Below are 10,923 nucleotides of genomic sequence, written 5' to 3'. Positions count from 1 at the left end.
GACGCTTCAGGGAGAACGATTGGTTTTGTATCTTCAAAATGTCACTGCAGTCTTAAAATCTCATTTTTGAATTTCCAAACTCTTTTTCTTCTAGCTTTACTTTTGCTATAAACATAATTAATTTAAACRCGTTCACCACCTTCTTCTTTAAAGCAGTGCTATCATGCCCTCTTTTGGAGGAGGATGGTAACTGCACATTTCATGATAAATATTTTTCAGCCGCATAAAATTTTCATGACGGTAAATTAAAATTAATTACGCCATTTCATATACTTGATGTGTAMTTGTAATTACTAACGAGTTAGACTCTCTTTAGTAATAAGATGACTTCTCAGTATAATRGGTTGCATTGAATTTGATTTAGAATTGATGAAAATTAAATTCATACGGTTTTCAGATGTTGGTTTAAAAKAGAGTTGAAAGCCACGCACAGATCATTTCCTTCTGCTTCACAATGATGCATATCTTAAAGACCAGTATATATATTTGTATTTCATACAAATACTTGTCTGTTTTTGTCATCATTGGATATTTCCTTTGGTTTCCATATTCCCCTTTATATCTAAATGTTTGTGATATGTTCRTAAAAATGCAATATGCTTAACTGAAGTTAGTATAACAAGCATAATTTCCTCTGAGTGTTATTGCTGAGCTGATTTTAATTCARATCCTACTTTACAGTCACTCTGTTGTAGATGTCATGATATGCTTGAGAACATTGTCATCAAAACAAAACAGGCAAGTCCAAACCATCACTCCTCCTCTACCGCTGACTTTGACGGCTATTGTGCAGAGTTTGTGTTGATATGCTATGTTTGGTTAGAAAACATGAAGCTATTCTCTATGGCCAAGTCTCAGCTGTTTTTCTTAATTTTTTTGTTATTCTGAATTTGAACATGAGCTGAATCTGGTCTGTTTAGCCAAACATGTAACGTTAAAATATTTTTTTATTTATTTATTTTTTTGTGGGTGTGGGCTGATTGCACGGTTTGACCTTGGCGTACTTCTTTGGCACATCCACTCCCGGGCGTTTTCTGGTTTCAGGTTTTAGCTGTGGAGAACATGACTGAACCTGCTATTTAGAGTTTTCTTTTTCTGTGGAAGCTGCGAGGGWACATTTCCCAAGCTTCTTCTTCATTTCAACATTCACTGCAGTTTATGCAATGACTACTCGCACGTTGTTGAACAGGAGGAGTATTCATGTTGTCATATTCCACTTAATGTAGTCCAGCTTGTTYACGTGTTGAAACAAGAAGTCCTCTAWTTCTATATGTCTACKTCTGTCATTTTTCTTTGGAACTAACAGAACAAACCTCACCTCGTCAAACTACAACGACAAGAGAGTTTGTGAAATGTTTTTGCTATTATTGTTTGGTTTGTAGTTGTACAACGTTCTTGTGTAGAAGTAGTTACTTGGTTGTGCAACAACCCATTATGTCCTCTGTTTTCCATCCTTAATTTATGAATTGTTTTTTTTTTTGAAAATTGAAAACAATTTTACCTGTCCAATAGAAATTTTGCTTAGTTGATAACGGCTTCAAATTTACTTGGTATAATGAAAATTGGACATTAAAATTAGGCATTTTTTTCTTATTTCTCAGGATATCTTTTAAAAATGGGGATAAGAAATGGGACAGATTTATTTGGAGCACACTGCAAATGTTATTAATTATTATGACAGGTCTGGATTGGTCATGAATATCACATAAATGAGGGATTTAACATTAATTGAGAAATTGTGGTCTTTAGCGGACTTGAATTTTATCATGGCCTATTCAGGTTTTTTCTTTTAGTATATCGTCAAGACAGGATTTCTTTTTATGGGCTGCACAGTGACGCACTTGGTAGAGCTGTTGCCTTGCAGCGAGAAGGTTCCGGGTTCGATTCCCGGCCCCGGTCTTTCTGCATGGAGTTTGCATGTTCTCCTTGTGCATGTGTAGGTTTTCTCCAGGTACTCCGGTTTCCTCCCACAGTCCAAAAACATGACTGTCAGGTTAATGGGCCTCTCCAAATTGTCTCTGTGGGTGTGTGTGTGTATGGTTGTGTGTCCTGTCCCTCTGTGTTGCCCTGCGACAGACTGGCGACCTGTCCAGGTGTACCCCGCCTCTCACCTGGAACGTTAGCTGGAGATGGGCACCAGCAACCCTCTTGACCCCACTAAGGGACAAGGGTGTTAGAAAATGGATGGATGAGGATTTCTTTTCATTTGAAATTGGTCACTTTAAGGTGTTTAAAAGAAGGGTACAGGATCGGTAAAATAAATCTGAGTGGGTGTATGATTTCAATGGGAAATAATGAAACAGGTGCAGATTCGTTTAAGGTTCATTATATTGGTCTTGTCTCGGAGACAACTTATGATTCAAATCTAAATTGAAATATTATGCTGAGGTTCTCAATAACTTGGTAATTTTACTTCAATGTGGGGATTAATACGACATAACAGGAGCAATTTGAATTCCCCCATAGGGGGGCCCAGAAGAAAATCTTTGGGAACCACTAACTTAGGGAATATTAGCTTTCCCTCCCATTATCTTACACACTTGTCTTAAGTGTGTTTACTAACAAACACAGTGCACTTCTGATAAGGKTTCCATTACTAAAGCTTATGATCAATGTGAAGCAGCATTAAAAGTCAAATGTCATCACACTCAAAACAATCAAAAGTATTTCTTTGAAATGTAATTTCACCTTTTCAGGGAGTCTAGACTGTATGAAAGGAATGATTGCAATATACTATGAACATATTTAATTAGCAAAATCCTGATTTAAAAAAAAAAGCCATTTTTGTAATATGTTGGTTAGAGCCAGTGTTTGCCGTAWTAACGTGGGCGGAGCTAAGAGAATTATTAATGGGAGGAGACTAGGACGTCATGTGATAAGAGTGGCCATTATGTGGCTGAGACCGACAGTTTTGCTAGGTGTAGTGGGGAGCAGAGGTCTAGTCAGAGCTATGGTAAGTATACAATTCTGTATAAAGTACTTATCCTGAGTCTTTTACTTTCGGTACGAAGTGACACTATAATCTTTAGCCGCCTGAATGTTTGACCACATGTAGGTCACATTCAGGGCTTTTCTGCTTTTTGGTGCGGTGCACCATTCAAATGAGTCCGATGTTGTTACGTTTGTTATCGTTAGCTTGAAGCTGCAGCAACGACAAAGCACGCTCTGTTATAAATTGKGCGTATTGCAAGTTCTGAGTTGGAATATTTTGGACGTTTCTCCAGTATGAARTACGTTTTCCAGTGAGCCATTTCATTTAAGGTTTCAGCGCGACTATGTTTCGTTKATTTGTAGAGGGCTCAAATATTCCGTTGTACYTGCTTTAATCCGTGGTGTATAAAAACAAAGCTCTTCCGTTTATGCCTAATCCTGTTATTTTCCTCTTTGTTATTCAATAAGATTACGAACCACTGGAGATTTTCGGTTAAATCGCTTTTCTTCGCCCCCTTTTTCTCGGAAATGTCTTGCTCGGACACATTTGAGGGATRGGGCGTGCGGATGGTGACACAAATGGGCCATAGTGCGCACAAAATGAGAACTGGTGAACTCGCGAGAAAATATGATTCATCTTCTTACTTAATCTTACTCCTGCCCTTTAGTYCATGCTAAAGGGCAGGAGTAAGATCCAACCCTTCTMTTCGGTTATTGCATAATCATGTCATCTCACATGTGCAATATCTCTTCATATTTCAGTGTGCTCAGGTGGATAATTGGAAAACCGCCAAGTCGATCTACGAGTTCTCTGCCACAGACATCGACGGGAATGAGGTGTCTCTGGAAAAATACAAGTAAAATATATTTACTGCACTTGGAAGCTCGGCTGTACCTTTTAAGTTCCAAATTCTGATGCAACTTGGGCAGTATGCAGTCTATTTGGACATGCAAATTGATTTAAGACCATTTTTTTTAAAAGTACATATGTACAAATCCACTTTTTGGTGGATTTTGGGGAAAACTTGTCCTCAGGTAAACTAAAACTTTTTTTTGGCAAAAAGTTTACCAATATACCATGTTGATAACACTAAAGTGGAATAAATTGGTAACAAATTATAGTCTTTGTATGCATACTTTATCATACTTAAAATTTGTAAGCAATTTTATATTGCTTAAAAATGCTTCCCTTTATTCCAAAGTGAAACTTAAGAGTCGTTTTTAGGTTATATTAAACTTTAAATGTATATCAAAGTTTTAACATTTCATTTCACATTATCCTACCTTCTTATGACCCTTTTTTTTAAAAAAAGTGCACAGAGCAACATGACCCCGCTCCACAGTCTCACCTTGTTTARCTTAACTAGTTAAAATGTGACTCCTTCGGTTTCCTTCATTTACACGGAAGAGAAATCTGTCTGTCCTGAGATAATTTACTCAAATAAGACAGTCACTGCATGGAACCCACCCTTCACTGTTAYTGATAGTTGGAGCTAAACTCTCCAACCTGCAGGCAACATCGATTAAGTAACTAAATGCTCACCACACTTGCAGATACCGTAACTGATTAACCCGCTAATATCGGCTTGTTGTTTTACTCTGTAAAGATTGTGAACATGAGTAGACGGATAATTTCATGCATAATGAGCATATTTATTTCAACATCTAATACATTTAGCCAGTATTTATTCTCTAACTTTGCTCATGTCCATGTATGACTAAAACATACAAGCTAAAAATCAAAAGCAACATGAATAGTTGTTGCTTGCCTGTTCTTTAATAACAGCAGTTCATATTATCTTGGTTTAAGCTGATTGTGGAGCTATTTGATGATGTGTTTTTAGGGTTATCATATCGTGATTCTCCTACCAATGAATGTCTTTGTTTTAGTTGTGACGACTTTTTTCAAACTGCTTTTTTTTCCATGTAGTTAAGGGGGAAAAAAAATAACTTTACTTTATTCAGAAACTACTTGGGTTTGAAGCAGCCAGCAATGTCCAGTTATACCTGCAGTGAAGTATTTGTTCCAACACTTTTGCCTTTTCTTTTTTTTTTCTGCCAGGGGCCACGTTTGCATCATTGTAAATGTGGCCTCTAAGTGAGGAAAGACGAAGGTAAACTACACTCAGCTTGCGAAAATGCACGCTACGTACGCTGAGCAAGGTTTACGCATCCTGGGCTTCCCATGTAACCAGTTTGGAGGACAGGTAACGAACGCATCATAAAACTGATGTTAGTGACATTTTTCTAGATAGTTTTATGCTATATATATATATTTTTTATTTTTTAATTTTTTTCTTTGCAACTTAGGAACCGGGGACAGAAGCCGAGATTAAGGAGTTTGCTAAAGGTTACAACGCAGAGTTTGATCTCTTTAGTAAAATAGAGGTAAACGGTGACAATGCTCACCCTCTGTGGAAATGGATGAAGGCACAGCCCAAAGGAAAGGGATTGCTTGGAAAGTAAGTCAGTTTTCTGCTTTTTTTTTTATTTATTTTTTCTTTGTGGTCACAGTCTAAAGCAGGTTCAAGCCACTACTTTACTTATGATTGTCATTTTTTTCCTTTAACCCAATCCTCAAGGCAATGCATCTCTGCTAAATCGCTCTTGTAACAGACGATTGAATTACGCAAACCAGAGTTAAACGACCTTTGACGAGTTGTAGCTATTATAAATCTTGTGTGTGCAAGTAACAGAAGGTCTTAATGATGTGAAACACAAAAGGGGTTTTTAAATGTGTGCTGTATGAATGAATTCAGTTTTCGTTTATCAGAATACAAGGTATTAAAAGTTTCACATGACCACTTTGCGTCACCCCTCTTTCTGAACTAATGAACCATTACAGCTAGCACATTATCTCTGCCATCTGCTTTCCCCTGAAATTTGAAATGTGAAAGTTTTTGCAGGGCCCTCCTACTTTTACCTCTGCTTTTAAAAGCTTTCTTAAAATGCAAAAGTAAACTGACATTTTATCAGTCGTCCTAAAGCTATACTTTTAAAATACTATTATTTAAAAACACTCCTATGCATAACTATAAAGGTTTGGTTGTAATTCTTATGCATTTCTTCTACCAACAGTAGCATCAAGTGGAACTTCACAAAGGTATGTTGGAAATATCTTTTTTGTTCACGACGACAGTCTTCAACCAAGCGTGTTAACTTTGACTTTTTTAAATTTTATTTATTTTTTGCTCTGCAGTTCCTGATAAACAAGGACGGGGAGGTGGTGAAGAGATACGGTCCAACTGACGATCCAGAGGTAATCCATTGCAGCTGCGTTTACATATTTCTGTACACGGCATCATGACGCTAGAGCCCATGGTCTTACACTTTGTCAAGTCTCGACCCTCAAAACCTTTGTCTTGATGAAAGCTTAGAAGCAACAAACACGCTTCTTTGAAACTCAAATGCGTTTCTTTTTGCAGGTGGTGGAAAAGGACCTGCCCACATACATGTAGCACCGCTTTGCGTTCCTCTATTGCCTGACCTCTCACGTGAACTTCAGGGTATTTGTGCGTGTGTGTCTGGACCAGTGACGGACCTGTCTGTAAACCCAACCTCGGGGTGGGCAGGGCCTGATGACCCCCAGCGTGCAACTTATTTCCAGAAACCGCTCACTGCAAACCTTGTAAAGACCACTTGAGAGGACAGTTGTTAGCCAATATAGAGGGTTTGCATCATTTATTTCACTATAAACAGCCATTCCTTTTTTTTTTTTCTTTTCAGTCCAAATACCATAAGAGTTTATTTGTTTGGTAATGAGTTTGCTTACCTTTTGTTTCGTAAGAACAAATGCCACAAATAACTAGGCTTTATGCAGAGCTAGTTTACCTTGCACTTGTCAAAAAGCTTATTGTTGTAACGTACACTGGTAACTTATGGAATAAAATGAAGAAAATAAAATGCTGTCTTGAACATTCTTTTGGTGTTATGTTGATTTATTTACCTATATGTGAATTTTGTCTTGCAGCAGAAATTAGACGATTGCATCTGACAGGTTTTTTGTACAATGCCAATCCTTAAAATCAAAAGTGTCTCAAATAATATTTGATAACATGTTAGATTTTTTTTTTTTTTTGCCCATTTATAGGTTTTTCCAAATATTTCATTTGAGAAATGGACTTCTGGCATTCAGAATTTCCACTGACCAAACCATGCTTCCCATATAGCTGTTCTCTGGATTCTGCTTCTAAACATGATCCATAGTTTTTGGAGGGATTTCTAATTGCATTTTATTATTTATTTTGTCTGAAGATGTTTTTTTTTTTTTTTTTTTAACTTTCCTATATTATGGGGGGCTTCAAATGTAAGGGAGGTTAACATAATAGATCACCTTGCAAACAGGTTTCTGCTACTGAAAAAAACTCAAACTGCAGCACAAAGTTTTGAAAATAATGCTACTTTGCTTTCTGTTCAGTGTTGACTGAAACTTGATCTAAAATCAAGATTTGCATAAACCAAAACAAAAGTGGTTTTGGGGATGAAAGACGCTGTAAACTGATTAGGAAAAAGTTCCAACTGAAGTGACAAAATATAGCCAACGAATTTTTCTTGAAATGAAATTAATTTGGAAACAGTTTTACCATTTAAAATGTAGTTTTTGCATTGTAGTCATTTCTGGTCAAGTTGAAATATTTAAAAATTTGTCTAAATGTTTTTTGTTTCAAGTCCTGGTGAGCTGGGAGAAATTTCCGTTGGCTGCTGACATCTCTTGGGAAGATTTCTGTTTGCTCCATCTCTAAATAATAACGCGGACCGTGGTTTGCTGGAGTTCCAAATCGATGCCAATCTGAAGATTTGGAGCATGATCCGTTTAGAGGCATTTAATACTTGTCAGATAATTGTTCACTGACAAATGGGCTACACTTATAGTCAGAGGCTCAAAACATTTTTAGGCCTCTGTTCGCCTCGGATGCAACATCACTGCACAAACCTTACTTTTTATTGTATTGCCTCCGAATGCATAATGAAAAACGTGCAGTCGACTGCACATTTAGTTCAGCCCGATGCAGACGCTGCGTGAAGAGGATGACGCACAGCAGCGGAGGAGATGATCAGCACCGCTGGCTCTTGAGGATGACAGCGTCGCCGCAAAAAAAAAAAAAAAAAACATTCAGCGACAAAAACACATTGACCGGAGAGTGATGGCCGTCGTCTGCAGCTGAACCGGGAAACGCAGAGTAAGATGAGATGCCCGGCCGTTTAGCGGCGAGTATCGCTGCATCTCATTCCGTCTGAGGCAGACGAGGGTTGCGCATCGTCACAAGGAGCCGTGCGGGACATGGACCCAGCAACTGCGGGAATCGGGAGTGATGGAAGCCCCACAGAGGAAGCGGCCGCCGGATCCAGTCTGGAGCTTGACTTTGGGGACACCGGTAGGTGTCGTAGCCTAAATGTGTTCAATGCGATGTCAAAATCTCATAGGAACATTTTTAGTAGAGTCCTTTTTTTTTTTTAATTTGTAGATACAAATAAGCAGCAATAAGCAGCTTAAAAAAGTACAACACTTTAAAAAMGCATTATTTGATCAAATAAATGGCTTGACTTGATAGCTATGTATAATTCTCTGCAGCAGCAGTTGTCAGTAGCTCCATGCACGCCGTGTCCTGTGTGTGTACACACGGCTGTTGTGAGGAAGCAAACGTAGATATTTGAATATGGAGCCATTCTGCCGATGAAAACATCGATAAACTCCATTAGAAACAGAAGCTGCATCTTTCAATGACACGCAACATGTTATGCTGCTATCACTGCAATTCTTMTCTCATGTCAATCTGAAGGATGCCTTTATTGATTTAAGMTTCTAACATAAATCATACTTCAGTTTCTTGCAGATATGAATGTACGGGCATACATTTATTGTTTCATCTATGCACATGATGCTACATGCTTGTTCAGTTGATAAAACACGTTATAGTCACCTCCAGAGAACAAGGGAATCAAAGTCTACTTATGTTCAGTGTTACATTACTGTCATAGCTACAGACCCGCCATTTTCTCTGCTGATAAGAGGCAGATTTAATCCTCTTAACTATGACACACACACACATACACACACACACACACACACACACATATATATATATAGGCCCCCAAGACACACTCAGAGCTCCCAAAATATGTTATTACTCTGTCATCAATTTGAGATGTCTCTATTTGCTTTTTGTTTTAGTGCATAAACTTTGAAACTGAGAGTACAACTGGCGGGCCATCATGCTCAGCTGGAACRTGACAGTGATGTTGTTGTGCTTGTTGCTTGCTGCTCACTGACACATTTATTCTGCTCTGACCCTAATCCCACCGAGAATGTTTGTGTGCATGTCCTACGSTCACTGTTCCARCATTAATCTGCAGGTTACAGGTGTGGGCACTCTGGTGGGGAAAAAAAAAAAAGAAAAGAGGCGCTTTGCAGCACGGCCGCTGAAAGGAGGCTGCAAAAAACCACGCAAATCAATCAAATGACTGACTACGAGTCGCCTCATTGGATTTAAAATAACCACATTGATTTTAGATTCTCAAATAGTTTTATGCAACTTGTCCAGCTTTGATTTCTAATTGTGTACACAAAGTCAGTATATTAGTTGGAGTTATCCTTTGAAATTTGAATTATTTAGTCATTTTAATGATTTTTTTTTTACGTTTTGCCAACAAATCTGTTCATCTTAACAGTTGTTGTTAATCCTATGCTATATCTTCTGTTGCCACAACAGGATACATGGGGTCTAAGAGTTCATGGTAATATGCTAGGCTAGGTTTGAGACRATCCTGAAGAACTGAGTTTTGTTCAAGGAACTACTGAAGACCAGTTTTTCAGAGAATATCCGTATCCTGGCACTTACCATACACTCCCCTCTATCTCTGCACTACTTTTCTACACTGTCACCTCTAATGTCTCTGGTAGAACCTGACTACTACTTTTTAATAGTCAGGTAATAGTCAGGTTAAGTTATTGTTAGCTGTGATTTTGTCTTTATTGTGAGTTATTCAGYTGTAAGTCACTTTGTTTAAAAGTGTCTGCCAAATGCATAAACACACATGTTGGATCACTGTGAGATTTAGCAGATACTTTCCTGGTCCAAATTGTTTCCACAAAATGTTTTTTTTTTTTTTTCATTTTGTGAAAAGCTCTAGAAGCAGTGCATATGAGACAATGTTAATGAGAGTATTTCATTATTTTATTTTATTTTATTTTTTCAAATGTAGGATATTTCCAAAGAAAATCATAAAAATAGATTTGAGGTCACAGTATCACACTTTTTTAGTAATCTCCCAAAGCCAGGATACAACCAACAATGACATTGTTTGATCACCACTAACAAACCTTTTGAAGGTTTGGATTTTAGACTATTGTCTCACTCGAATATTATTTTCTCTAAACCATTTTACCGCCACTGGAAAGTAAACATTCGCCTGAGTCTTTTGGAGCCTCAAACAGGTTTGTAGGAGCCATATGTACATTTTTTGAAGCGTGGTACAGAATGATGTTTTGTTTTGGCGTGAGTTTGATGTTTTGCTCTGCTGTTTGAAAGAGATGGGCATCCGTGGTTGTATTGTGCTTGAGCCTGTTTCGTGGTGCCTTTTGATTGGTTGTTTTGTCTAATTAGTTTGTGAMAGATTAGAGCATGCTCTTTGTAGAAGTCTGGCACCCTTAGAGGAACACAGTCTTTTGACCGTCACTTTCTATTTGTTTTTGAATCTGTGTGTTATTTTTATTTCCTTTTGGATTCAGTAAAGACTGAAGAATAACTATTGGATTCAAGACCTCTTTTTTTCTAGAAGAAACGTGTCGCGTCCGAAAGAGCTTGGATGGGGCTAGGCTAGTGAGAGCTTGCCGCACTTACAAGGTTACTTCCAGGATTCTCCTCTATTTATCTGCAYCYATCTTCTKATCTGCCCAGCCTACCTGCCTCTAGCGTTTGCTGTGTTCCTTACATGGCTTATGGCAATTTAAAATGGGATTTATTGTTACCATCTTTCATTGATACGTGTTGC

At 37.9% G+C, this 10,923-nt stretch overlaps 2 protein-coding genes across 2 annotated transcripts in view; both read left to right on the top strand.

Moving 5' to 3' along the window:
• The first annotated feature begins 2,854 nt into the window (after positions 1 to 2,854).
• LOC103479268 (phospholipid hydroperoxide glutathione peroxidase, mitochondrial-like) lies at positions 2,855 to 6,851 on the top strand. Its single transcript, XM_008433620.2, has 7 exons — positions 2,855 to 2,953; positions 3,694 to 3,788; positions 4,994 to 5,138; positions 5,242 to 5,393; positions 6,010 to 6,034; positions 6,131 to 6,190; positions 6,357 to 6,851. The coding sequence occupies exons 1-7, from the start codon at positions 2,891 to 2,893 to the stop codon at positions 6,387 to 6,389; spliced, it is 573 nt and encodes a 190-aa protein (XP_008431842.2). The 5' UTR covers positions 2,855 to 2,890; the 3' UTR covers positions 6,390 to 6,851.
• Positions 6,852 to 7,632: 781 nt separating this feature from the next.
• The window catches only part of LOC103479280 (phosphatidylinositol 4-phosphate 5-kinase type-1 gamma-like), a 15,208-nt gene continuing 11,917 nt past the window's right edge, over positions 7,633 to 10,923 (top strand). Inside the window, exon 1 of the mRNA XM_017309863.1 lies at positions 7,633 to 8,306. Within this exon, the coding sequence (XP_017165352.1) occupies positions 8,213 to 8,306 (94 nt within the window). The 5' untranslated portion in view covers positions 7,633 to 8,212. The remainder of the gene's footprint in view (positions 8,307 to 10,923) is intronic.

Source organism: Poecilia reticulata, linkage group LG17, assembly GCF_000633615.1.
Source record: "Poecilia reticulata strain Guanapo linkage group LG17, Guppy_female_1.0+MT, whole genome shotgun sequence".
In the NCBI taxonomy this organism is placed as follows: domain Eukaryota; kingdom Metazoa; phylum Chordata; class Actinopteri; order Cyprinodontiformes; family Poeciliidae; genus Poecilia; species Poecilia reticulata.
This window is presented reverse-complemented; position numbering and strand designations above follow the sequence as displayed.